Source organism: Euleptes europaea, chromosome 14 (assembly GCF_029931775.1).
Source record: "Euleptes europaea isolate rEulEur1 chromosome 14, rEulEur1.hap1, whole genome shotgun sequence".
Taxonomy (NCBI): domain Eukaryota; kingdom Metazoa; phylum Chordata; class Lepidosauria; order Squamata; family Sphaerodactylidae; genus Euleptes; species Euleptes europaea.
In genome coordinates, this window is record NC_079325.1 from 28,993,824 (window position 1) to 29,020,076 (window position 26,253).

At 49.0% G+C, this 26,253-nt stretch overlaps 1 protein-coding gene across 4 annotated transcripts in view; it reads right to left on the reverse strand.

Annotated features, from left to right (window-relative positions):
• ANK1 (ankyrin 1) overlaps window positions 1-26,253 on the reverse strand; it is a 188,879-nt gene that overhangs the window by 37,275 nt on the left and 125,351 nt on the right. For 3 of the 4 annotated variants that reach the window (XM_056860791.1, XM_056860790.1, XM_056860792.1), the window contains exons 12-25: window positions 25,139-25,237; window positions 20,683-20,781; window positions 19,395-19,592; window positions 14,416-14,514; window positions 13,837-13,935; window positions 12,649-12,846; window positions 9,695-9,793; window positions 8,414-8,512; window positions 7,336-7,434; window positions 6,215-6,310; window positions 6,053-6,125; window positions 4,916-4,939; window positions 2,727-2,823; window positions 774-855 (exon numbers count right to left, since the gene is read on the reverse strand). In XM_056860791.1, the coding sequence (XP_056716769.1) occupies window positions 774-855; window positions 2,727-2,823; window positions 4,916-4,939; window positions 6,053-6,125; window positions 6,215-6,310; window positions 7,336-7,434; window positions 8,414-8,512; window positions 9,695-9,793; window positions 12,649-12,846; window positions 13,837-13,935; window positions 14,416-14,514; window positions 19,395-19,592; window positions 20,683-20,781; window positions 25,139-25,237 (1,461 nt within the window). The remainder of the gene's footprint in view (window positions 1-773; window positions 856-2,726; window positions 2,824-4,915; window positions 4,940-6,052; window positions 6,126-6,214; window positions 6,311-7,335; window positions 7,435-8,413; window positions 8,513-9,694; window positions 9,794-12,648; window positions 12,847-13,836; window positions 13,936-14,415; window positions 14,515-19,394; window positions 19,593-20,682; window positions 20,782-25,138; window positions 25,238-26,253) is intronic. The other variant, XM_056860793.1, reaches the window with a different exon arrangement.

Genomic DNA, 26,253 nt, shown 5'->3' on the forward strand with positions numbered 1-26,253 from the left:
TCCACCCTATCCAGACATACCAGACTTCTGCTGCAATCAACCTTGCCACCCCCAGCTCCAGCCTTAGGTGGTTTAACCTAAGCCCAAATTTGATAGCTAATTTCTAAGCCTGCATGCAATCAATGTCCCCAGGTCATGGGGCGTCCTCTTCTGTAACTCCAGATGCATGGTGGCTGGTTACTCAGTGGGGTGGAAAAGGGCACTCTTGGTATGTTCAAAGGCATTACAATTGAGATAACACTTCAGAGCAGAGTCTCCACATTTAAAATGAAGCTCAGGCAGTTGGGACAGTGCAGCTTCAGTCCTCTTTCTGGGTTTCCCTATTCTGATGGTTTCCCAATGGGTTTCCAGGCAACCCTGAGGTTCCTCAGCAGTGTATCAGGGGGTTCCTCAATGAGAGGAACAGCAATAACAGACAAGCTTCCTGGAGAGAGCTTGCCTACCCATGACCAACTTCCCCTGCAATGTGCAGACACCACCAAGTGTGGGTTGCGATTCAGGGCATACCCTCATGCAGGCTAACAGTGAGACCCAAGAGGCCTGCAGCCAACACACTGCGTGAGTGAAATGCGCACTCTAGAACACACCCAAGAGTCCTCTATGACACACGGGAGGGTCCTTGGAAGTCGAGCCAGAGGATGGAAAGGGTTTCCTGACAGAAGGAAGTTTGGGGGGAAAAAACCCATTGCAGGCAGAAATTCTTCCTTTGTGCCCTGTGTGGAGAACTATCAGCCTGCCTTGCTCCCATCAACCCCGCTAAACAGGACACACACCTGCTCTGGCTCCTCAGGTTTGATCAGCACCGTCTCTGGCGTGACGCAAGGGATTCGTGGGATAGCTGGTGACTCCTCCCTCCTGAGGGGCAAAACACAAACGAGGGGTGGGGGGACAGAGTCAAGGAACAGTTCGGTGGTCCTTGCAAACCCTGCAATCTGCGGCCCCAGCAAGCTGTTTTTCCTCTGCCCCAAAGCCTGGCATAACAAAGTGATCTTTCTCAGAAGGGAAGTGGTTGGGATGATCAACACTCGCTAAGGGCCAAACAACATACGATGTTTGAGTTCCTTGAGCAATCTGACCCTAAAAAGCAGCCGTGGGGCGGTGGGGGGGAGTAAGAATCAGAGGAATGGGGAGCTAACTCTCCCACCACCTGCACCTTTTCCCTAGTCAGAAATCCTGTCGCCCTTTAGCTGCTTCAAGCCCCAGTTGGGAGGCTTGTTATTCTTGGCTTTGTTTTCTTGGGGCTCAAAGCAGCCAGGGAGGCATTTTTGATCAGAGAAATGGCACAGGGGGAAGAGTTAAAGGCCTTCCCAGGGCCCTAGATGACAACTTGACCCATATCAAGGGCCCCTGCAGTTTACGTCCACAGTCTTGAATCAAGGAACTCGAACGTTGCATGTAGCTTGGCCCTAACACAGGTACGTGAGATACAGACTAGGAGGAGGAGGCATAGCAAAACCTGCCCCACTGATAAGCCAAGGAGGAGCTCATCCAAATGGAGGTTCCTGAGCCTGTTTGGTGCTGCAGTTCACCACTAGAAAATGGAGAAATGTCCCAGGGTAAGTTGCTGGAGATCTTCTCCTGTAGCGTGGCCTCAGGATAAGTAATGCAGATGGCTCAGCCCATCTTGGACTTGTCCACAGGGCCAGGGTTGGCAAAACTAGGCACCTGTCAAGGCCCACAGGCTGGCAGCGAGTCTACTGCCAACTGAAGATGCTGGATCAATCTCCTGTCTCCCAATGAGAGGGATGTTTGGAGGAAGCACAGCGCGAGAGAATCGAGCTCTTCCGCCTCCTCCAGGCACCCTTCCCAGTTGGTCCAGAGAAGCCCTTGTGTCGCAGTTCCTTGTTCCTTTTAGACCCACCAGCACTGGTGGAGATAAAAGGAGCGTGATAAAGTCACATTCTGCTCCTTCCACTGTAGCTACAATTGGAAGACCTTGAATGGTGGGGGAGAGGGAGGGGATGTCTTGCTTGAGAAGGAGAACAGAGTTGTCATTGGTGGAGAAATGTGGCTGCAATTGAGCAGGGGGGAACAGAATTGTCATGGAAGGATACCCAGGGCACACTGTATCCATAAAAACAACCTGCAGCTGGTTTGCCACGCCGGACCAGCAAGCGTAGCATGAGAAGAAGCACCCCTTACTTCTGATTTGAGACAAGCTGAGGCTACTGATCCAGGTGGTTGGGTCTTAAATCCACTGAGGGCCGTCCCAAGCAATGACACATGACCGTGACCTCCACCTCCAAGTGGAGCAGCATGAGAAAGTTTCTGGAGGCTCCCTTCTCATCCAAGGGACTGCCAGCACATGCATGCGCCAGCATCTATGTGGGGGCAAGCTTGAGTGAACGCATAAGCACTGGTCTCTGGGTAGAGGCTGCTCTACCACGTGAGATATCAGATTCTGGGTGCTGTTAAAAGTAGCAGAAGGGAAGACTCTTGAGAGGCAACCCACCCAGAAGTTCTCCTGCACAACTCCCACTGAAAGGAATGGGAGCTGTGCAAGGACATGCTATCATGCATCTCCAGTTCGTTTCAATGGAGCTCTGGCAGGAGAATTTCCCAGTGGACTACACCCCATGTTAATTAACAAGAACACCCAGGCGCCATTTGGATTTTCCAATTCAGGGACGGATGGACCCCATCTCAGGGGAGAGGAGGAGCTGCTCTCGGCACGAACACAAAATCTCCCGCTGACCCCTTCCCACCCCCCATGCAATGTATCTTACGTGTGCTCCAGTTTAGGGACAAATTCCACAATTTCTCTCTCATCGTCCTGATAGTGGAAGCCGCGCTTGTGTGGCTTGGTCCCAGCCAGATCTTCCCCTGAAAGAAAGAAGGGGCTGAAAACTAGGACTGACCGGGGAACTTGGCTTGTGATGGGTACTCATCAAGCACAGCGCGGTGGGTTTTCCGGCTAATCTGGAAGCACAGGAACCTTCTGTCTCCTTGGATACAGGCCAGGGAGCATCCGAGAGAGTCGGGACCCCTGGGCCACTGCAGTGACTGAAACCAGATTCTGGTTATGTTTGTGGGTTGTCAGAGTAACATGGCTCAATCCTACATTATGACTGGTGATGCTTGAGGGTTGGAAATACATGGGACCTGTGGAGCATACAGGCACCATCTGTGGCTCAGACAGTAGTAGACACTGGCCATGGTAGAACCTACAGGATTCTTGACTGCATCCCTCTAGTCCAACTGGGTGTTGCTAGCATAGGATCCAGCCAGAGAGAAGGGCTGCCTACACCACTCTGGTCACATCCACATGCGGCTTTAGGCAGACAATCGTTATAAGTGGAACGTTTTGAAAGACGCTTCACTTCTCATGGTGAACATTTCTTTCAGACTGCTTTCGTCTCTGGTTAAATGGGTTTGAGGGATAGTACAAAAACCTGAAGGAGCCCCGTGGCGCAGAGTGGTAAGCTGCAGTGCTGCAGTCCAAGCTCTGCTCACGACCTGAGTTCAATCCCCACAGAAGTCGGTTTCGGATAGCCAGCTCAAGGTCGACTCAGCCTTCCATCCTTCCGAGGTCGGTCAAATGAGTACCCAGCTTGCTGGGGGTAAAGGGAAGATGACTGGGGAAGGCACTGGCAAACCACCCTGTAAACAAAGTGACGTCACCCCATGGGTCAGGAATGACCCAGTGCTTGCACAGGGGACTACCTTTACCTTTTACAAAAACCTACTGAACCTCTTTATTCAGAGGCAAAAGCGGGATAAATGCACACGCCACAAACAACAATCCTTCTTCCGAGCCCCGTTCATCTGTCCGAATATGATGGCTTAGTGGGCCAGTGAGTTCCTTCAGAACTCTGGGGGCAGAAAAACGGGCAGATTCCTGGTGGGAGCACAGCACCAGGGGGGGAAACCCCCACAATGTGCCAACTAATCACTGGCCAGAAGGATTGTTTGCACCAAGTAAGTACTTAGTAGGTGTGACTACCAACTGTTGGAGGGAAATAAATTAGGGAGGGAGAATGACACAACCCCACGGAGATGATTTACTTATTTAGATATTTATATCCTGGCTTTTCTACCCTATGGGACGCAAGGGGGCTTACAACAACACTCTCCCCTCTTCTATTTTGTCCAATGAACAACAACCCTGTGAGGTAGGTTGGACAGAGAGAGACAGAAACTGGCTCAAGGTCCAAGGCAGAGTGAGGGTTTAGATCTGGGTCCCCCAGGTTCTAGTGTGACACCCTAACCACTGCACCACGCTGACTCTCATGTGGGAAAGAAGTAGGATTGCCAACCTCCAGGTAGTAGCTCGAGCTCTGCTATTACAACGGATGTCCAGCCGATAGAGATCAGTTCACAAGGAGAAAATGGCCGCTTTGGCAATTGGACTCTATGGCACTGAAGTCCCTCCCTTCCCCAAACCCCGCCCTCCTCAGGCTCCACCCCAAAAACCTCCCGCCAGTGGCGAAGAGGGACCTGGCAACCCTAGAAAGAAGGGAAGTTGTACTTGTCCTGGCAGAAAGAGGGAGAGGCGGCAGGGATTATAGGAGCAATGGTGGGATGAGGCTGTGTGTGCGTCATGGAGCAAGAGGGAGATCCCCTCCAAGGGAGAGAAGTGCAAATCTGGGCTTCGGTTCACGGGGCCCAGATGCACAGGCCCAGCCCTCACACTTTAGCCCTGGAGGCCTTTGGCTTGTAGGGCACAGACTGGTGCAAAGCAATGCCCAGCAGCAATGAGATGGTGGCTGTTCATGCAAGTGTCCTCCCTACCCACCCACCGTCCACATGGCCACAAACACAATGGGCAGGTGGGCGAGGAGCGGGCCCACGGGGGAGCTGAGTACAGCATGGGATGGAGGCAGGTGAGGCCTGGGCAGTCACAACGTGGGGTGGAATGGGGCAGATGGGTTAGGCGGGCAAGCCAAGCCCACAGTGACAAACACACAGTCCATACCCAGGAGAGTTACGTGAGCCGTGCCTGGAAAGCAAGAAAAAGAGCAGATTTTAACTACAGGCCAGAGATCGTAGGCCCCATGCACACGCAGCTCACGTTCAAGGGCCAGGCAGCATGGCGCCTGGGGTAAGAACCAGAAAGAGGGAGCTTAGAGACTGATCCTGCCTGGCAGCCTCCCACAAAGGGTTGGGTGTCTGGGTACATTTGGTTTAGCTAGACCTGGGGAGAGGCAAGAGCCACATGAGTGGCTGAAACCTCATCCCCTGCACACCGAAAACTGCATGTTCTCTGGCAATGGCCATACATGCTCAAACGTCTCTTTGCAGCCGTAAAGGTGACATAAATGTCCAAGTTATTAAAGTCTCCAAAACTTGCATTTTAATAAATAATCAAAATTCTCCCGGAAGTTGAATTGCATTTTTCCTGTGCTCTTTTGGAACGGAGGCATTCACACAGCCAGGAGCCACTGAAGGGTTAGGCAAACCCTTACCAACTGCAGAATGGAAGTGAGGAAGGGTCTTTGGACCCCCTCCTCCCCAGCTAAACTCAGCAAAACCCAGGAAACTCAGCAAAGGTGGATTTGCTGAGACTAAATTATTTTTAAAATCATTAATTTAGGCTTGAAAACTACAATGTTGCAGTATCAGTGGTGGATGTGGAATAGAACAGGGAATAAAGGGGGAGGGATTCTATCAAGTAGAAAGAGAGAGGTTTGGAGAAATTCTCTTTGGATCTTCCAGCTGGGTGAAGAAGAAGAGTTGGTTTTCATATGCCAACTTTCTCTACCACTTAAGGGAGACTCAAACCGGCTTACAATCACCTTCCCTCCCCCTCCCCACAACAGACACCCTGTGAGGTAGGTGGGGCTGAGAGAGTGTGACTCGCCCAAGATCACCCAGCTGGCTTCATGTGTAGGAGTGGGGAAACAAATCCAGTTCACCAGATCAGCCTCCACCACTCATGTGGAGGAGTGGGGAATCAAACCCAGTTCTCCAGATCAGAGTCCACCACTCCAAACCACCGCTTTGAACCATTACACCACGCTGGCTGCCCCGAGGATGGGCCCCTTCTGCCCTTTCATCCCAGTTGTCCCAAGCATAGTACTTGGAGCAAGGGAACCCCTTCCCTGGGACTCACCTTCATCTTCGGAAACATCCAGGATCTCATCCACTGTCTCAGGAAAACTCATGTGGTGCTTATCACTGTATGACTGAATGAGGCAAAGGATCGAGTGAGAGTTCTGCCCTGAGGCTACAAAAGGACTCCCCACCCCACCGCTGGCTCAGCTGTGGGACTCACCAAGAAGCTGACAGTCTCCTCCGTCACAATTTTGAGCACATCAGTGACAGAAATGTAACCCAGCCGCTTGGCAATGGCCAGAGGGGTGGCACCAGTCTGCAGAGAGAAACAGAGAGGAACACCAAGAGAAGGCACTCATGTAAACAGCACACACGCTTCAGACCAGGGTTAAAAAGAGATTAAAATTCTGCACCAAGAGCTGGTGAAATCTGTAACCCGCATAAATTATGCAAATATACTTTCTTTTAACTTGCATAACTTATTCTGGTTCTGCTAATCAAGGGGGGGAGGAAAGACTGCAGGGCACTGAAGTCCTACTCCCAGCCTCTGGAAATCTTATCCAACCACTTGTCTAACTTCTGACATTTCATTACGCATTTGCCAATGGATCTCCACAGCCCGAAGGGCTAGAAGCAGAGGCTGCTTACGCTCTATGATGCTTTTGTATTGCTTGTGCATTGCTCAGTCATTCCTGTTTCCATTTTATACCGATTACAAGGAGACCCTTCCTCAGACTAAAAGTCCCTCTTAAATGTGAACCAAATCTAAAGAAGGAAATCAATGGTTCAGCCTGTTGAAAACTTGGGTCTACACACCCTCCAAAGTCCATATTAACATGAGAGAGGAGGCTTTTAGACTTATGAACAAGATGATAACCATAACCTCAATAAGACTTGGGGAACAAACTGATGTAGTAAAGCCATAAAAAGTAAATTTTTGGCAATTCAGATTGAAGAGGTACAGGAAGGGGAAAAGGCACTTTAACTGGCAGTTTAAAGGGAGGGGAGAAATCAGTTCTTAAAGGACATGTATTTTTAAAAAAAACCTTTTTTCTACTTCTTAAAACACACACCAAGCTCATGTTCAGATAACAGCAACACATCTTTACAACCCATTTTCATTTTGCCTCACAGTTGCCGAAACGCAATGCTGCTCAATACAATCCATTCATGCATTCAAATGTACACAGAAATCAACAGAGATTCACGCACAAACCAAGGCTGGGCACAATAACCCACGGTCAACAAGTGTTGGAGCAACAAGAAAGAACCTGTGCGCTGAAAATGTCAGTGGAACAGGAGATGATGCAGCTTCTCAGACCCCTGGAATTCCACACTCACCGAACTGACTTCATTGGGGGACGCTCCATGCTTTAGCAAGAGGGTGACAATATCAGTGTGGCCTTGCTGAGCCGCTTGGTGCAGAGGAGTGTACCCAAGCTGCAAGGGAAAGAAAAGGAGACCCAACCAGTAAGAGGCAAGTAGCAGGAGCAGCATTAGGTTGTATTGAATTGATGATGAAGAAGAAGAGTTGGTTTTTATATGCCGACTTTCTCTACCACTTAAGGGAGACTCAAACCGGCTTGCAATCACCTTCCCTTCCCCTTCCCACAACAGACACCCTGTGAGGTAGGTGGGGCTGAGAGAAAGTGACTTGCCCAAGGTCACCCAGCTGGCTTCATGTGTAGCAGTGGGGAAACAAATCCAGTTCACCAGATTAGCCTCCACCGCTCATGTGGAGGAGTGGGGAATCAAATCCGGTTCTCCAGCTCAGAGTCAACCACTCCAAACCACCACTCTTAACCACTACACCACACTGATGCACATTTATATGTTATTTTGAGTTCCAATTTTAATCAGGGTTATCAAACCCAAATCAAAATCTAGTTCTCCCCCCTTCCCTTTGGCTGCTGCTGGGGTGGGTGTGCATGCAGAAAATGCACTCGTGATGATGACAAACCACATGTTTCTCTAAGGTCTAATTCGAACCTCAAATTGGGAGGGCAAAAGAACTCATTAAGCTGTTTCTGCCAACTGACCAGGTACGATAACAAGGAGGGAGGCAAAAATAAACACACCTACCTCACTGCATCCCGGGAGCAAGAATTCCCACCCACAAAAAGGCAGCTACGAAACAGAGGACAAGGGCCTGTTCACCCCCAGACAAGCGCAAAGTGGCATCAAAGACTGAAGAAGCCATATGGCCGTGTAGTAGCAGCCCAGGCAAATCTGCACTACTAATGGCAACATCTCCCTAGCCCTGAAGACAAATCAGCCACTTTTGTGGAGTCTGGTGAACTATATTGAGGCTGCCAGGGCCCTTACGTCTGATGCCTCTTTTTTCAAATCGTGTGTGGGGTTGAGGTTGTTGCATGTTAAAAATCAGGAGACTTAAGTAAGTTAATGGGTCTTGTCCTACCTTGGTCTTAGAATTGACGTCTGCCTGGTGCTGCAGCAGAAACTTCACTAGCTTGATATTCCCGTAGTGACAAGCCACATGCAAGGGTGTATAGCCCATCTGTAATGTGGACAGAAAAGGTGAGAGGTTCTAACTTACTACTCAGCACTGCTGTGATTGGATAAGGCACATTTTCCTGCTGGTTTCATTAGGAAATTATCCGCGTACTTCCTCAGGTTTCTGCCTCGATCCCTCCCAAGTAGTCCAGGGTGGCTTGGGGGAGGTCCCCCATAGTAGACCTGGGTGGCTGCAGGCCTTCAGACATTCAAATCTGATTTTAATGGTGGGATCCTTTCCTCTTAACCATAAGAACCATTGTGAGAGTACTAAAACAAAATTTGAGTACAGTAGCACCTTGAAGACCAACAAAATTTTCCACGGTATAAGTTTTCATGAGTCAAAGCACCTTTGTCAGACACAAATACAATGAAGAATATAGCAGAAGAAGAATACAGAAGAAGAAGAAGAGTTGGTTTTTATATGCCAACTTTCTCTACCACTTAAGGGAGACTCAAACCGGCTTACAATTACCTTCCCTTCCCCTCGCCACAACAGACACCCTTTAAGGTAAGTGAGGCTGAGAGAGAGTGACTAGCCCAAGGTCACCCAGCTGGCTTCATGTGTAGGAGGGGGGAGACAAACCCAGTTCACCAGATCAGCCTCCGCCACTCATGTGGAGGAGTGGGGAATCCAGGCAGGGCCTGGAGCTCTCCCAGAATTACAACTGGTCTCCAGATGACAGAGATCAGTTCCCCTGGAGAAAATGGCTGCTTTCGAGGGTAGACACTATGGTACTACGCCCCACTGAGTTCCCTCCCCTCCCCAAATGCTGCCACCCCCAGGATCCACCCCCAAACTCCAGGAATTGCCCAACCTAGAGTTGACAACGTTAACTGTGGTGTGCCTAGAAGATTCCCCTCCCCCAAGCTATAGGGACAAGCCTACAAGTAGGATTTCATAGTTCCAGGACCAGAAGAAGCCCTGCTCCCACATGCCAAAAAACCCAAAGAATAAACAGCCATTAAGGACGAAGGCACCACACAATGTGAGGAGCCATAAAATCAACAAATGGAGCCTTCGTATGCCAGCCAGCCCCATCCTCCCTAATTTATGTATATAATATAACTAATGACAAAGGCTTCCAGTGCATCTAGGAGGAAAATATGACTTGGACCCTCTTGTCTTTGTAAGGCCAAAGCTGACGCAAAAGCAACAGCCACTGGTGCCTGCCAGTGGATTTACCCGTGTGGTTGCATCCACCAGGACTCCGTGCCTAAGGAGGACGTCCGCCACCTGTACGTGCCCCTCTTGAGCAACGAGGTGAAGAGGGGTGAGGCCACTCTGGAACGAAAAGCAGGGTCAAGATGATACAAAGAGGGGGAAAGGTCTAGAAGCCGCTAGAAAACACCGACTGGAGATCTGCTAGCATTTCAACAGAGACCTTGCAACTTTCCTCCATCACTGTATGTCCCTGGAACAGAAGCAGTGCCATCAGCTAGATTTAGGGTTGCCAGCCTCCAGGTACTAGCTGGAGATCTCCTGTTATTACAACTGACCTCCAGCCGATAGAGATCAGTTCACCTGGAGAAAATGGCTGCTTTGGCAATTGGACTCTATGGCACTGAAGTCCTTCCCCTCCCCAAACCCCACCCTCCCCAGGTTCCACCCCCAAAACCTCCCTCCAGTGGTGACGACGGACCTGGCAACCCTAGCTAGATTTCTGCCTGACAGGCACTTGCTAAACAGACAGCCTCTCTGCTGTGTGCTCCTAAATTCCAAACCAACCAGTTATATCACCAAGCGTAGTTCTGGGAGCAAGTGTGGGTCAGCTCCACTGCCTCAGAAAGCTGCTAAGAGGATTTTGGCATCAACACACCAGCTTAAGCCAGCTGGGACACCCCTCTCTGTGGCCCAGGCCTTTCAGACCCACCCCCACTAGTGGTTTAAATAGGATGGGTGAGGCCCGTGGCGGGGTCTGTTCTTTCAAATAGGGGTGTACAAGGAGCTATTTTGTCAGGTGCAGCGTGTCATGCAGGGGTCAGAATCGCTGCAGCTGCCCAAATCCCCCTAAATCTCACAGACAAATATTAGAGCAACTTCATCTTTCACATCTGGTCACCTTGCAGTCTGACCCGGACCAGATGCTAAGGGCCGGCTTATGTTTCAGCCTGAGAACCAATTCTCAGTGCGCCAGATCGTGTGAGAATACAACAAAGGCGACAGAGACAACTGTGCCTTAGCACAGTGCCTTTCCCTCACCAGTCAGTCACGAAGGCCTGCCAGCCCCCTCTCACCCCCACCATACCTGAGACAAAGGGAAAGGGAGTACTTTTCTTTTGGGAACGAAGGGCTACGGTGGAACTGGCCAAGCCTGCACAGTTTCCCAGCTGGTGTTCCCAACCGCCCCCGCCCCCCTGCCACACCGCTGTAGCAGCAGATGGCGGGTGGGACTGCTATTCGGGAGACATGCTCTTCTAAAGGCTATATTTTGAGCACTATTGCTAACCATGTGGCACGTGCACTGGCTTGCTGCTGGTAGTAAGCAAAGAAGAATGCCCTGGAAGCCACACTGGCCGGGGGTGGCAGGGATAGATCAATACAAGTTGTTGCTTCCTCATTTTCTATCTTTTGAAATGAAACAGGTAAATATGGGGGCCAAGGGCCAAAACTAGGCACAGTGGCAGCCAATCTGCCAGTTTAAACTTAGACCTGCTCCGATCATGATATAAAGTGGGGGGCGGGAGGAGAGGGAGAAATGTCTGATTTTAGCAGCAAAAGGCATGTGAGAGTAAGGCGGCTAGATGCCCTCCCATCATCTGCAGCTTACCTCCCCCCATCCTCTCTTTCCCAAGAGCCACGGCTACTGCTCCTTGCTCACACATCCCCTTTCTTGTTGAAACTGAACCCATGCACCCTTCCTCCTCCTTCGTGGATGTCGCCAGCTTTCCACATACTGGGCTCTGCAGGGAGAATTCCCCGGCTGCATCCGCACATCACTGGTCTGGATACTATGCTATCATTGTGCTACACTAGTTGTGTTTTCCTCTGCGGACAGTGAATGACTGCTATAGCACATGATAGCGCAATGTGAATGACTGCCACAGCACATTATAGCGCGATACCCCATGATGTATGGATGTGGTAGTTTTTTGCTACAACTGAAAGTTATTGGTCTAAGACCATCCGGCGAGCCTCGCTGGCTGAGTTAAACTCGGGAGTGTCTTAGCCCAGCAGAGGACTCTCCATTAAAGGACTGTTGCCCTTCAAAAAGCAAACTCTCTCCAGAACATATGGAACAAAATAAAACAACAGTTGACTGATTCGAGCACCGTTGCTGCCTCTAAAACACAGCCAGGGGACTTTGAATGGCATGTTTTCCAAACTGCTGCTAGTTAAGATTGACATTTTTTTGCTGTTTATTTTCAGTGTGTGCAACGGGAACAATTTTCTGCCCTTGGGTGAAACCTTCATGCTTCTGCAGGAGTCACTGATCTGAGCATGCCGCTTATTCGAAAGAAGGCAAGCCCAGAATAGCAACCCAAGAAGAGATGCAACTAGCATCCACCTCTGGAAGCAGAGAATTCTGCTCTCTCTCTGTTGCTCAGCAATAACTGAATCCCATTGGATAACAGTAGCAAAGGCCCACTAGTGGGTGACAAGGTCAGAGCAGTGAATCATGCAGAGATGCAGCAGTCGGCAGGATGCCTGAAGTTCACAGGAGCCTCGGATTACTGAATTAATTCAGTTCTTTCAATGGCATGCTAACAGATTGGGAATTATTGTTTTAATTAGTATTAAAATCTGGCAGTGAAAAATCTTTCCTCTAGATTAAACAACATATAACACACAAGTGCCGCCTTTTGACCATAGGTGGAATTACAAATCTGAGAGCTGATCTGCATGCAAAAAAACCCCTCAAAACCCATGGTAAAGCCCTGTTGGGACTGTATCACATCAGAATAAAGGGGAAGAGAGACATACATATGGTGTTAAAAACCACCTCTCTGTATACAGAAAACTAGCCTATAAGGAAGAAGGCTAGATTAGAACTCTCCTGACGTACAAGGAGGATTTGACACAAGAGAGGCATAAAAACTTGTCCTTTTAAGGCATCAGGCTTCTGTCCTCTCTCACCCTAGAAAGCCCCCTGGCATGTTTGACTTCTATGTACAGGAAAGAGACAGGGCCCTGCTCACCTTGTTGCCCAAGTTACCATTCGCTTGCTTGGACAGGAGCAAGGCCACCATATCTGCATGGCCCTCCTGGGCCGCCAAGTGCAGCGGGGTCACCCCTTGCACGGACTCGGCGTTAGCAGAAGCACCATACTGCAGCAGGCTGCTGGCCACCTCCATTTGGTTCTGCCGAGCGGCGATGTGCAAGGGGGTATATCCATTCTGTGGAGGAGAAACCAGCAGGCCCAGAGGCGAGTCACACAATTAGAAAGTCAGAGAGATCAGGCACCGAAGTATTGCAAGTCTTGAATCAAATCCTTAATCTACACGACGGGGCTACTGGTCTCATGAGGGAGCTGCAGATGGCTCAAGCCAGAATACTGTTGCCACAGATAAGACTCCCCCAGGTCTTGGCAGTCAGATGATCTGGGGTGGGGGGCAATCCTACACCAGTATCCGTTATACTCCTTTCATCTGGATAACACATTGCCAGGAGAAGCAATGAGGCTGCGTCTCTGTGCTTCCACACTACTAGTTGGTGCCTTCTAGCTTTCAGCCTAGCCTTGAGCCCTCTATCTCAGTCTAACTCCTCTTCCTCCAACCAGCTGCAGCCTCGATAGCCAAGAGGGCCTGATGCTCCCGGAACTGAACCCTTGACACCAGGGATTCAAACTACCCTGTACATGCATGCCCAACAGCCTACTTGCCCTGAGCTCTGATTATCTCAGGGCTTTCTGAGTGGTGCTGGAAAGTACCATCAACTCTCATCTGACTTATGGGGACCCTGTGGGGGTTTTCAAGGCAAGAGACAAACAGAGGTGGTTTGCCATTTTCTACTGCGGAGTAGCAACCCTGAATGTCTTCAGTGGTCTCCAGTCCCAGTACTGACCAGGGCTGACCCTGTTTAGCTTCTCAGATCTGACTAGATCAGGCTAGCCTCAGTCATCTAGGATACTTTCCATGTCCCTGCCCCAATATTACCCATGTTTCTAAATGGGTTTTCAGAGCTGAGCATGATTTCCCTACATCTTTACCCAGGTCTCTTAATGACTGTACCGAGCAATCAGAGTTAAAGCCACTACCAGCTCCCTTTATTGAATTGTTCCCTGCCAGAGGGCAGCCTGCTCCCCTCTCACCCCCCACCCAAGTCATCTGCCCTCTAGATTGCTAAATGGCAGTCTAAGACATGGTGTAGAGTCACCTGCCCCTTACCCAGGCCATGCTGTGTGGGGAGGCTCCCTTGGGAAGTAGCACTTTGACGATGTCCAGGTTGTTGTGATGCACGGCTACGTGGAGGGGCGTGAGGCCATTCTGCAGAGAGGGAAACACAGGGATGGAACAGGTGGGCCCATTCCACTAGTAGAGGTGTTTTTCCTCTGGTGAAAGGTGCTTCTCCTGGTGCGAGAAGCCCATGGGATCCAACCACAGATAGGAAAATCATTTGGAAGAAGTACTACATATCCCACCAATACTATCTACATCCTCCCGTAAGACACTAATTTGCAACATGGTGCCCAGGACTGCCACTAACATGTTTCCTGGCACCTACTTCCTTCTTCCCCAAATCAAAGAGCCATTCTTAGCTTTCCTCCACCCCACTGGAGCATTTGGAAATAGCTGAATGTAAACCGCCAACATTGATAATCCCCACCCCCATGACACCCATTTTGAAATTCTCCCGTGGCAGCCATTTGGTGTTGGCACCCACCACCCTTTTTCAAAAGTGCCCACAGGCTAAACAAAGCTGGTGGGGGGGGGGAGCAGTGCTGCAAGGGGACACATGGAACATACCTTCCCCGCTGCATTGGGCTGGGCGTCACGCTCCAACAGGATCTCAGCCACATCCACTTTCCCGTATTTGGCAGCAACGTGCAGAGGGGTAAATCCTTTCTGGGGAGAAACAGGGAACATCAGTGCCTGCCACTGGAAGGAGAACAAGAGAGAATGGAGGGAAGGGAGATGGGTGGTCCTTAGCAGGAGGCAACCCACGCACCACTCTGGGCTCCACACACACACATGGAACTGGCAGGAGAAAGAAAACATTTTGAGTGAAAACAAAAATCAGCAAAAAGGTAAACTGGTGGTAGGCTGAGGAAGCACTTCTTTACCGAGTACGTAAATCACTTATGGAATTCACAACCGCAAGGTGCCAGGGTGGTTGATAGCCAGCGTGGTGTAGTGGTTAAGAGCGGTTTGGTTTGTACACTGGACTAACTCAGCAAAGATTGACTTCATAAGGATTGTGAAAGAGTTGTAAATGAATTGTTATGAAGATGGGAAATAAAACATACAGCAGATAATATAAACCTAGGGCCGTGTTGGCGAACCTATGGCACGCGTGCCACTTCCGGCACGCGTCGCCCTTTCCGCCGGCACGCCCGGCTTGCCGCTGCTCAGCTGTTCCTCACCCCTCCCTCTCAGCTTCCTCCAAGTCGCTGGCCTTTCCGGCTTTGCCCCGTCCACCTCCCGGGTGCCTCGTGGTTCCCAGCAGTCCGAGGCAGGAGCTGCCTGCCTGCCTGCTGCCCCCAGAGGCCCTCCCACGCCCGGCAGCAGCAGCTCGGCTGAACTTTCAACTGGGCGCTCACCGGCTCTCTCTCCAACCCCGGCTTCTACTGCAGCTTCGTGGAGTGCTGCCCCGGCGAGCAGGACCGGCCCAACTGAACAGGTAGTGCTTCGAGGGAGGCCGGGTCCGCGGGGGGGGGGTGGCCAGGCCGATGGAGGAAGCGGAGGCTGGGTGGCGGAGAACAGGGCGCCAGGACTGAGAAGAAGGAGCGGAGATGGGGCCGGTTCCATGGGCTGGTGCAACGGAACTGGGATTGGGTGGCCGGGGAGGACAGGGAGAATTGGGTGGAGGGGGGGGATCTGGGACAGCAGAACTGGGGCCGTTGCAACATTTGCGTTTGCTCGGCATGCAGAAGGCCCCAGGTTCAATGCCCAGCCTCTCCAGTTAAAGCAGGGGTGGGGAACGTTCGGCCCCCGGCCTGCCTGCCAAGGCCAGGAGCTTCATGGCCCACCTGCCGAGGCCTGGAGCTCCACGGAGCTAGCTATCACTAGCCAGGCCCTCCTCTCAGCTTCGCTGGAAGGCGGGACCGCATGCATACAAAAGGGAAGGTTGCTTGTGTGATTGTGGGGGCTTACTTGCTTCCTTCCCTGTTTGCTTCCTTGCTTGCTGGGGGTGGGAGAGAAGCTGCAGGGGCGACTTCCCAATCACGCCCTGTTGCTAGTGCAGCCTGGTGCTTGCTTGCTTGCTTGCTTGCGGCAGGGGAGAAGCTACGGAGGTTTCTCCCCATTGTGCTTGCATGGTGCTTGCTTGCTTGCAGCCTGGTGCTTGCTTGCTAGGGGCAGGGGAGAAGCTACGGAGGTTTCTCCCCATTGTGCTTGCATGAGTGTGTGTGTGTGTGTGTGTGTGGGCAGAAGCCGGGGAGGCGATTTCCCAAGCGCGCCCAGCTGCTCGTGCAGCCGGGTGGTTGTTTGGGGGGGCAGGGGAAAAGCTGTGGAGGCGTCTTCCCAATTGTGCCCAGCTGCTTGTGCAGCTGCTTGCTTGCTTCCCTGCTTGCTTCCTTGTTTGCAGGGGGCAGGGGGCAGGGGGGGGGGGCGCAGAGGCGACTTCCCAGTTGTGCCCGGCTGCTCGTGCAGCCGGATTCTTGCTTGCTTCCTTGTTTGCTGGGGTGGGGTGGGGGAGAAGCTGTGGAGGCGACTTCCCAGTCGCTCCTGGTTGCTAGTTCAGCCAGGTGCTTGCTTGCTAGAAGGGGCAGGGGAGAAGCTACGGAGGTTTCTCCCCATTGTGCTTGCATGGTGCTTGCTTGCTTGCAGCCTGGTGCTTGCTTGCTAGGGGCAGGGGAGAAGCTACGGAGGTTTCTCCCCATTGTGCTTGCATGGTGCTTGCTTGCTTGCAGCCTGGTGCTTGCTTGCTAGGGGCAGGGGAGAAGCTACGGAGGTTTCTCCCCATTGTGTTTGCGTGAGTGAGTGTGTGGGGGGGGAGACGCTGGGGAGGTTTGCACATGTGTGTGAGGGGGAGAAGCATGCCAAATGCAAACTTTTACCTTTCAATAAAAAGTTGTTTGTATCATTGAAAGCTCTGTTATTGTGTTTTTCTTTTAAGGCAAAAGATGTTAATAATGTATGTGTTGTTTTTTCTAAACTAAAATCTCAGTATTCAGATTAAATTGCCTCATTGGCACTCGGCGATAAATAAGTGGGTTTTGGGTTGCAGTTTGGGCACTCGGTCTCTAAAAGGTTCGCCATCACTGACCTAGGGGATACTTCTCCGGAAGTCACAATGGGGGTGAGGGGCGGCACATAATCACAGGGGGGAGAAAGGGGTCTATTAATCTTTATTATTATTATTTTTGGCATGTATGTTCTCTTTTTGTTGTTTCAATGTATGTTTTAATAATGTAACCAAAATAATGTATCAAAAAGAAACAACAACTGTTTTTTTCTTTTATATTTCTTTTTCTTTTCTGTATTTTGGTTGTACTTTTTTATTAGTGTTTATTGTTTAAATATCACATTTCTTTGTTTTTTATTTTTCACCAATTAATTAAAAAAAAAAAGAGCAGTGGTTTGGAGCGGTGCAGTCTGATCTGGAGAACCAGGTTTGATTCCCCGCTCCTCCACGTGAGTGGCAGAGGCTAATCTGGTGAACTGGGTTGGTTTCTCCACTCCTCCACATGAAGCCAGCTGGGTGACCTTGGGCTAGTCTCACACTCTCAGCCCCACCTACCTCACAGGGTGTTTGTTGTGGGGAGGCGAAGGGAAGGTGATTGTAAGCTGGTTTGATTCTCCCTTAAGTGGTAGAGAAAGTCGGCATATAAAAACCAACTCTTCTTCTTCTTAGTTGGCTTTAGAAAAAAAAAAGATTAGGTGCATTTATAGAAGAGAGATGTATAAACAGAGCCTCCATATTTTGGGCAGTGTACAAGATAAAGGTAAAGGTCCCCCGTGCAAGCACCGGGTCATTCCTGACCCATGGGGTGACGTCACATCCTGACATTTCCAAGGCAGACTTTGTTTGCGGGGTGATTTGCCAGTGCCTTCCCCAGTCATCTTCCCTTTACCCCCAGCAAGCTGGGTACTCATTTGACCGACCTCAGAAGGATGGAAAGCTGAGTCAACCTTGAGCCGGCTACCTGAAACCGACTTCCGTCGGGATCGAACTCAGGTCGTGAGCAGAGCTTTTGACTGCAGTACTGCAGCTTAACACTCTGCGCCACGGGGCTCCTCTAAGTGTACAAGATACTGGTGACAAATAACAGGGGAAGACCAAGGCCTTCATGCTCTGCCTGTCAGTGTCCCAGGGGCATCTAGCTGTCTGCTGTCAGAAACGGAGACCTGAACTCAACTAATTTTGGTTTGATCCAACAAGACAATTCTTATGAATTGATTTTGGCATGGAGTTGTGAACATTTTCAGGCTTCATTTTTGAAATCTGACACTCTTGATGAATCAACTTGCTTGCCAAATGTAATGCTCTTACATTTGGCTTTTCCACCTCCATTTTCCCAGAACTTCCCCCTACCAGGGCAAGTCACACTGCCAGAGGCCAATTTACAACAGGGAAAGCATAACGGCCTCGGTCCAAATCAGGGGCCTCTGCAGCTGCTCTTTACAGGATGGTTTGAGCCAAGAGATCAGATCACAGATCTCCAGCGTCTCGGAGGCAGTGCTAAACTAACAGTTCTAGCTTGAGCAAAAGGGCATAATAGCTACATGACAAACCAATGCTGGTCTCAATAGCAGTATAACCACCACAACCTGGTGATGTTGCTAAGAATTCCTTTAGGGTACCCCTATCCTGCCTCAAAATATTGCAGTTCCTAAGGTTTCCTGGGTAAGGGGGCATCAAGAAAATGTAACTCAGCAGCAGAGAAACACTCTGAGAATGGAAGGCAGTATGACAGATAAAGGTCTTGCTGCCACCAAAGTTTGCACTCATTCCCCTATTCACTCTGCTCACAAGTTCTGTGATTTTTTTATGATGTTGCAAACTTGCAGAGATTATGGCGGGCAGAAGAACACCAAAGGCAAGGATGCCTCTGTTGTACTGTCTTCAGCACTGAATCAGCCTGTTACATGAGATGTTTGCCCACAAGTTGCTCCAGGTTCTCCCAACCTGACGTGTATTCCCCACAGTCAGAAGGCAGCTACGGGGGACTTATTTCCTCAAGAGCCACAGGGCCCCGTTCAGATCAGGAGGAGAAGGGGCTTCTGCCTTCCCCATCCCTGTACCATTCCGTCAACACAAGGGAGACTTCTTAAATACTTCATGGCAGCCCCCTGAACAGGAGAACCCTGACATGATTCGTGAACAAATGTCTCATGTAAGTCAAACCTTGAAAAACGGTCTTCAGTCAGTCTGTTTGCTCTTGACAGAATTATCTCCCATCATCTTGGCCAGGGTGATTTGCTATACAGCAGCAAGTGCCACTCCACCATTATAAAGAATTAGGAAAGGATCACCAGTGGCCTAGAGCAGGGGTGTCAAATATACAGCCCATGATCTGCCCCCCTGAGAGCTCTTATCCGGCCTGCAAGCAAGCAGAGGCAGCCCCCCCCCCCTCAAATTCCGATCTGGGCTGGCAAGGCATGGCTCAGCCCGACTAAGTGACATTTATGAAATATCCGGTCCTTGCAACAAATGAGTTTGACACCCCTAGACTAGAGGCTCTGGCCTCATAATATTTTAGCCAACCCTGTGTTTGGTGAGGACGAAAATGAAAGCAAGAAGGTAGGGGGGAAACAAACCCCGGCTCCCATTCTTCCCCTACCTTGGTCATGACTGTCTGCGATGCCTCCTTTTCAAGGAGGGCACAGGCGCAGTCCAGATGGCCCTCACGTGAAGTGATGTGCAGGGGTGTGTGCCCGGCTGTCGTAGCCAGATTGGGATCAGCACCATTCTCCAGCAACAGCTTCACCATAGTGCAGTGCCCAAGGCGGGCAGCACAGTGCAACGGCGTCTGGTCATCCTGCAGTGGGCAAGAAGAGAGTCTCTTAGCCTGGCTCCTTGTAAGGAGTTGCCTAAAATGGCACAGGGTTGAACTTTGGCCAAAAGCAAGATTGTGGGACTCATTCAAAAGATGCTCGCACAGCAGGGCTGTGTCATAAGAAACACTATTGAAATTTTGCACCAACCCAAACCCATATTCAAAGTCAAGACAAGCTGGATTCTGTGACCTGCTCACATTAACTACATCTGCATAAGTTTATTGGTTTTGTAGCCTTTGTTCGGCTCCCAACAATTGTGGGGAGGAGAAAGGAGCTTCAGATGTCAGAGAAACCCGCTCAATCCTAATGAGATCTGACCTGACAGTCATAGAATCACAGAAACATACAGTTGGAAGGGACCACCAGGGTCATCTAGTCCAATCCCCTGCACAATGCAGGAAATTAACAACTACCTCCCCCCCACATCCCCAGTGACCCCTACTCCATGCCCAGAAGATGGGGGGGGGGGGGAAACTCTCCAGGATCTCTGGCCAATCCGGCCTGGAGGAAAATTGCTTCCTGACCCCAAAGTGGCAATCAGCATTTCCCTGGGCTTTTAAGAAAGGGCCACAAGAGCCAAACACTGACACAACCCTTCCTGCCCTCCCTCTCATGATCTACCTAAGTTCACAGAATCAGTCATTTGCATGGGGTCACCTAGGCCTGACAGCAACTACAGCGCTGGTAATTTGTGCCAATTCTCCCCTCTCTTGCCAAATTCCATTTAAATCTCCAAATATTTCACTCAGAACAAATAACATAAATAAATAAATTTGCATCTATTGGTTTATTTTACAGAATACCCCTGTCCCACAACTAAGGAATCCTCTCCCACCAAGACTTCCCCTGTCCATAGGTTTTAGATTTGTTTTCTGCAGACATGAAGGGCGGAAGCTTGACTGAATGATAACGAACATTAAATTATGAGAACACCAAACACCATGTTGGAGAATGGACTTTTGGAGTTGTACAGTGAATCCCTACAAAGAATCCCACCCACAATGTCATCAGTGTTTGTGTGTGTGTGTGTGTGGGGGGGGTAACTGCTACTAGCCACCAGTGGGCACTCACCTTAGCTTTGGCATTGACTTTGGCCTTGTTCTGGAGTAGGTATTTAGCCACCTCAGTGTGTCCAGCCCGGGCTGCCATGTGAAGAGGTGTTTCCACCTTCTGCGGAGTAAAACAAATCCAGAGAGTGTCATTGGTTGGGAAAGGTCTTATCAAGCATCAGAAACAGTTGGACTAAGATTCTTGCACCCATTAGCATAAAGGCCTGAACCAAATTCAAAGAGGTGATGAGGAAGAATGGCATGATGTCCTGACATAAACACATCCCAGCCCAAAGAAAACAGCTAGAACTGTTCAGACATGTTAGTTTTATATGGGCAGCGTGATTTTTATGCAAGGACAAATCAACCATTCCGTCCTCCACCTGCAATCTGCTGTGATAAAATCCAGGGTGGATACATACTGTATTTCTGAATGTGTCATTTGGATCTGGGCCTACCCAGCTCACTTGAATTCTGAACAACTCTGACAGTGGCATCCTAAGCAGAGTTACACCCTGGCACTGGCAAACCACCTCTGTTAGTCTCTTGCCATGAAAACCCCAAAAAGGGGTCACCATAAGTCGGCGGCGACTTGATGGCACTTTACACACACACACACAAGCCCATTGAAGTCTTTGGCTTTAGAAAGGTGTATCTCTGCTTAGGATGCCACTGTAAAATCTCCAAGTGTAAATCTGCTTCCACCATTTCCAGCCCCCAATACCCAAAGTGCTATTTCATATGTCAGTAGGTGGAACAAGATATTTCAACAGAAGGAACATTTGGCATGTCCAAAGGAATACGATCAAAGACGCTATTTTTAAAAGCAGCACATGTTTATAATCTTTTGTATTCTTCTTCAGAGCTATAGCAATGTTTGCCAGCAGGCCAAACTGTTTTGTTTTGGTTTTACTCTTTTTTATGTTTTGATTTTATTTAATCTTTGTTTAATTTTCTGTTAGTGGCTTAAACTAAAAACAGAATTAGAAATTCTGAAATCAGTAAATAACTTAAGCAAAGGGATTTGTGCCTAGAGAATGAGTGCATTTACTTGATAGCAATAGTTCTCAAACTGTGAGTCACGAACCCAGAGTGGGTTGTAACTAGGGTTGCCAGGTCCCTCTTCAGGAGGTTTTTGGGGCAGAGCCAGAGGAGGGGAGGGTTTGGGGAGGGGAGGGACTTCAATGCCATAGAGTCCAATTGCCAAAGTGGCCATTTTCTCCAGGTGAACTGATCTCTATCAGCTGGAGACCAGTTATAATAGCAGGAGATCTCCAGCTACTTCCTGGAAGTTGGCAATCCTAGTTGCAACTTTTTCATAGGTTATGAGCCTCAAACTCCTGAATGGAGAGAGGAGGCTCCGCCCTTAGCTCCTCTCAGCTGCAGGAAAGGGAGAACAGAGGGCAGAGCTGCCACATTCCTCCCCTCGTCCATTGGCAACGTGTAGGGTTGCTAACCTCCAGGTACTGCTGGAGAAAAAAGGCACTTGGTACTAAGAGGAAATTGGGAGAAAATAAGTACCAAAGCAACACGTTGAATGCAAACACAATTTAAGTGCAAGTAAGAAATGAAAACAACAATCACCACTAAACAACACTAAACAACAATAAAGTGAGTTGATACGTGGCTCCCAAAGAGTCTTCAACAACGCCTTCTTAGGTATTACATAGCAAGTCCCGAACGCTTCATACGTTGAAAATTCATGAAGAAGACGGTGGGAATGATCGAATCAAGTTGAAACGCAGTCCGGATTAACTTAACGTTTCCACCGCCGCGTCGGCGGCTTCATCAGCACACCCTTCAGTTATCGGGAGACAAAGCTCCTTGGTACAAGGTTTTCAAGCGCCTTTGAACTGTTTGAATTTTGTTGAGATTTTGAAAACCTTGTACCAAGGAGCTTTGTCTCCCGATAACTGAAGGGTGTGCTGATGAAGCCGCCGACGCGGCGGTGGAAACGTTAAGTTAATCCGGACTGCGTTTCAACTTGATTCGATCATTCCCACCGTCTTCTTCATGAATTTTCAACGTATGAAGCGTTCGGGACTTGCTATGTAATACCTAAGAAGGCGTTGTTGAAGACTCTTTGGGAGCCATGTATCAACTCACTTTATTGTTGTTTAGTGTTGTTTAGTGGTGATTGTTGTTTTCATTTCTTACTTGCACTTAAATTGTGTTTGCATTCAATGTGTTGCTTTGGTACTTATTTTCTCCCAACCTCCAGGTACTAGTTGGAGATCTCCTGCTATTACAGCTGATCAATAGAGATCAGTTTCCCTGGAGAAAAGGGCCACTTTGGTAATTGGACATGGCATTGAAGTCCCTCCCCTCTGCAGGCTCCTCAGGCTCCACCCCAAAAACCTCCCACCGGTGGCAAAGAGGAACCTGGCAGCCCTAGCAATGTTCATTCCCAGAGGCTCAGATCATTCCCAGGCACTTGGGCACAGCTAAACCCATTACCTTCTAGACTGGCACAGCTGGAGGCCAGGTCCAAACCAAGCTACAGACTGCAGCGCTGCCAGGCTGCAGGGGTTTGGTTGGCTCTTGGCCAGCAGTGACCGATGAGGTAATAGGGTAATCTATGCCCATTACCTCCTGGACTCATGTCAGCAGCAGCCGGGTCTGAGCCGAGTCTCAAACTGCGCCCCTGTCACAGTGGGTCCTAAAAGGTAAAGTTTAGAAGTGAGCCCCTCTTCAAAAAAAAGTCTGAGTGCAACTGGTTTAAAAATAACAGCAGCTCACAAAGAACTAGTGAATGGGTCTAGTTCTCAGGGTGGTTGTTGGCTGTACCACTTCAGATTTCAGGCGGGGGCTCCTATGATGGAATGCTTCCCTAAACACCCCCCAATCCTTTCACACAGAAAACCAGAGGCACCTTGCCTTCTTCCTGACACGTTAGTCCTCTATGTGCAGGAATGTTAACAATTAATGGGGAAGAGTCGATCTATGAGCTACACATGCTTGCCTACAACCTCTGTAAGAACTCAGCATTGTCCAAATGTGTGTGTGTGTGTGTGTGTGTGTGTGTGTGTGAAGCAGATCTGTCTCCTCCATGACACCCTATGGACTCCAGCTGGAGGGATGTGTTCAAGTGTTAAGCTGCTGCCTGTTTGACCACAGAGTAACATTATTTTTCTGTGAGATTGCTGCCATCTGTACTTCACTGGCTGAAATCCAGAGACGGGTTTGCACAGCCGGTATTTTTGTTTTTAATTTTTGTCCCAGCAGTCTTCCCTACCCTCCAAACCCACATGGTTTTTTTAAAAACATGGAGGAGTTTTAATGTGCAATTGTATTTCTTTCTTTTTTTGCCAATTTGGTAGGGAAGTAAAAAGGGGGCTACTGGAGTGCAGACAAAAGTAAAAAAAAATTGGGCTGTGTTTTTCACAACCTCTAAGTTGTGTGATGGAGTTAGGGTTCATGACTAGGGTTGCCAAGTGCCCAGTGGTGGCGGGTAAAATCCCGCCGATCCACCGGACTGCCCGCCAGCCAGCTGATGGCTGGCATGCACAGCCGCGCATGCATCACTTTCAGGTAAACCCGAAAGTGATGCGGATGCTCTGGCAATCTTGGATAAAACTCTATGGAAACCATAGAGTTTTAGTCGAGATCGCTATAGCATCCGCGTCGCTTCCGGGTAAACCTGGAAGTGACGTAGGCACGTTGCGCGGGGTGCACACGTGCGTCACAACTACGGCCCCAGAAAGCTCCCGCTGGTGGAGCTACAGAGCCTGGCAAGCCTATTCATGACCCACTGTTTGATTACAACACAATCCAATCCTGCAGTGGAAGCATTCTAGTCCCACACCCCTTACCATACAGTTAGGTTTACAAGTTAAATATGGGAAATACAGCAGTACTTTGTTACACTTGAAGAACCCCTTCAACGGAGGGCATTTATGCTCACCGGGCTTAATGCCCTTCCTTCAGAGGTACTAAATGGTAGATTTAAAAATATTCCCTTTGAGAAAAGATTATGTGGATGTTGCTTGAGTCAACATGACACACTACAGCATATAATCATAACTTGTCATCTGCACGACAGCCCCCGTAAGAAAATAATCCTACTCTTGATTGACTAAATGAAATCTGGCCAAGAATTCTCTGTATGCCGGGTTTTATTGAATGATTCTATTCCTGAAGTCACTTTAAAGGTGGCGGAATTTCTGATGGAAGTTGTCAAAACTAGGACCAAAGTTTAAACTGTATTTAAACTGAAAATCAACGGACAGAGAATTTTGTGCACTGCTAATGTTATGTTTCTGGGTATATGCCAATAAAGGTGGATTGGATTGGATTGGATACCATACAGTTACAGCATAGTGCTGCATCCAGACTTCTCTCTGGGGCAAGAATTTTATTGCTTAAAGCCTCAACCCAAATCCAGCTGGGAGACCCAGGGCACTCCTCTGCCTCTGCTGGGACACGGGATCTACTTCCGCACGAGCTCCATCCATCTCTTTGCCCCGCTACTGACTCACCACGTTGGAAACGGTAGGAGATGCTCCACGTTGTAGCAAGGTCTTCACGATAGGAAGGTGGCCCATGAAAGAGGCCACATGCAGAGGGGTCAGGCCAGACTGTGGACAAAAGAGAGGCAATGAATACAAGGGACTTGAATCCTAGTCAGGGCTTCTGGATGGTTGAAAACAGAGACTTCATCCTGGACTCCAAAGATACACACACAATACTGCCCCCAGTAAACCTGTAGCAACCCACCCACACTCTATTTATTTTTCTCAGGCAATTTTGGTGCTGATGTGTGGCTTTAGTGAGGAATGAAATGGGAAATACTAAGCATGGCCAAAAAGTAGTGGTTGCATTTGTTAATTAAACGAAGTTACCTCACACTTCCTTCAAGATCTCAAAAGGCAGCTTTACTGAAATGGGCCATGTCATGTAAGCCTGGTTTAGACACCTGTGTGTGATGTTGAGAAGCCTTGGTACAAATTTGTGGAGGAAAGATTGGTCTGTCATCAATCATGATAGCAAAATGGAGAACGAGCGGATCTCAGACAAGGTTTCCACAAAGTCTTGTGGGACTCCACAACAAAAATTCAAAAGGACAAAGTACCAGAAGATTGCGACGTTAAAATAGCGCTTATGAAAATATGGAAAAAATACAAAAAGAGAATAAGTCCTTCTCCACCATCTATAATGTTGCCAGTTGAGGCTTATCATGACAATGTCAAATTGAAACCGGGTGTTCATCTTACCTACAATCAAATGATAGAGCCTACAGGAGAAATCAAGACTTTGACTAAACTTCAAGAAAAATTCCAAAAACTGAATTGGCTGACCTACCTACAACTGAGGTCTAACTTACAAAAAGACTGTCTTTATCCCCAGCCATTTCGTGAACTAACAGAATTTGAGCAGATAATATCTAAAGATGATTCACATTTATTAGGTAAAATCTACAAGCTCCTTTTGAAATACGAAACAGAAGAAGAACAAGTGAAAACTAATATGATAAAATGGATGCAAAACTTTGGAGAAATGATTAATATGGATAAATGGGAAAAACTCTGTACTCGTGAATTGAAATATACTGTGTCCCAAGAAGTGAAAGAAAACTGGTATAAAACATTCTACA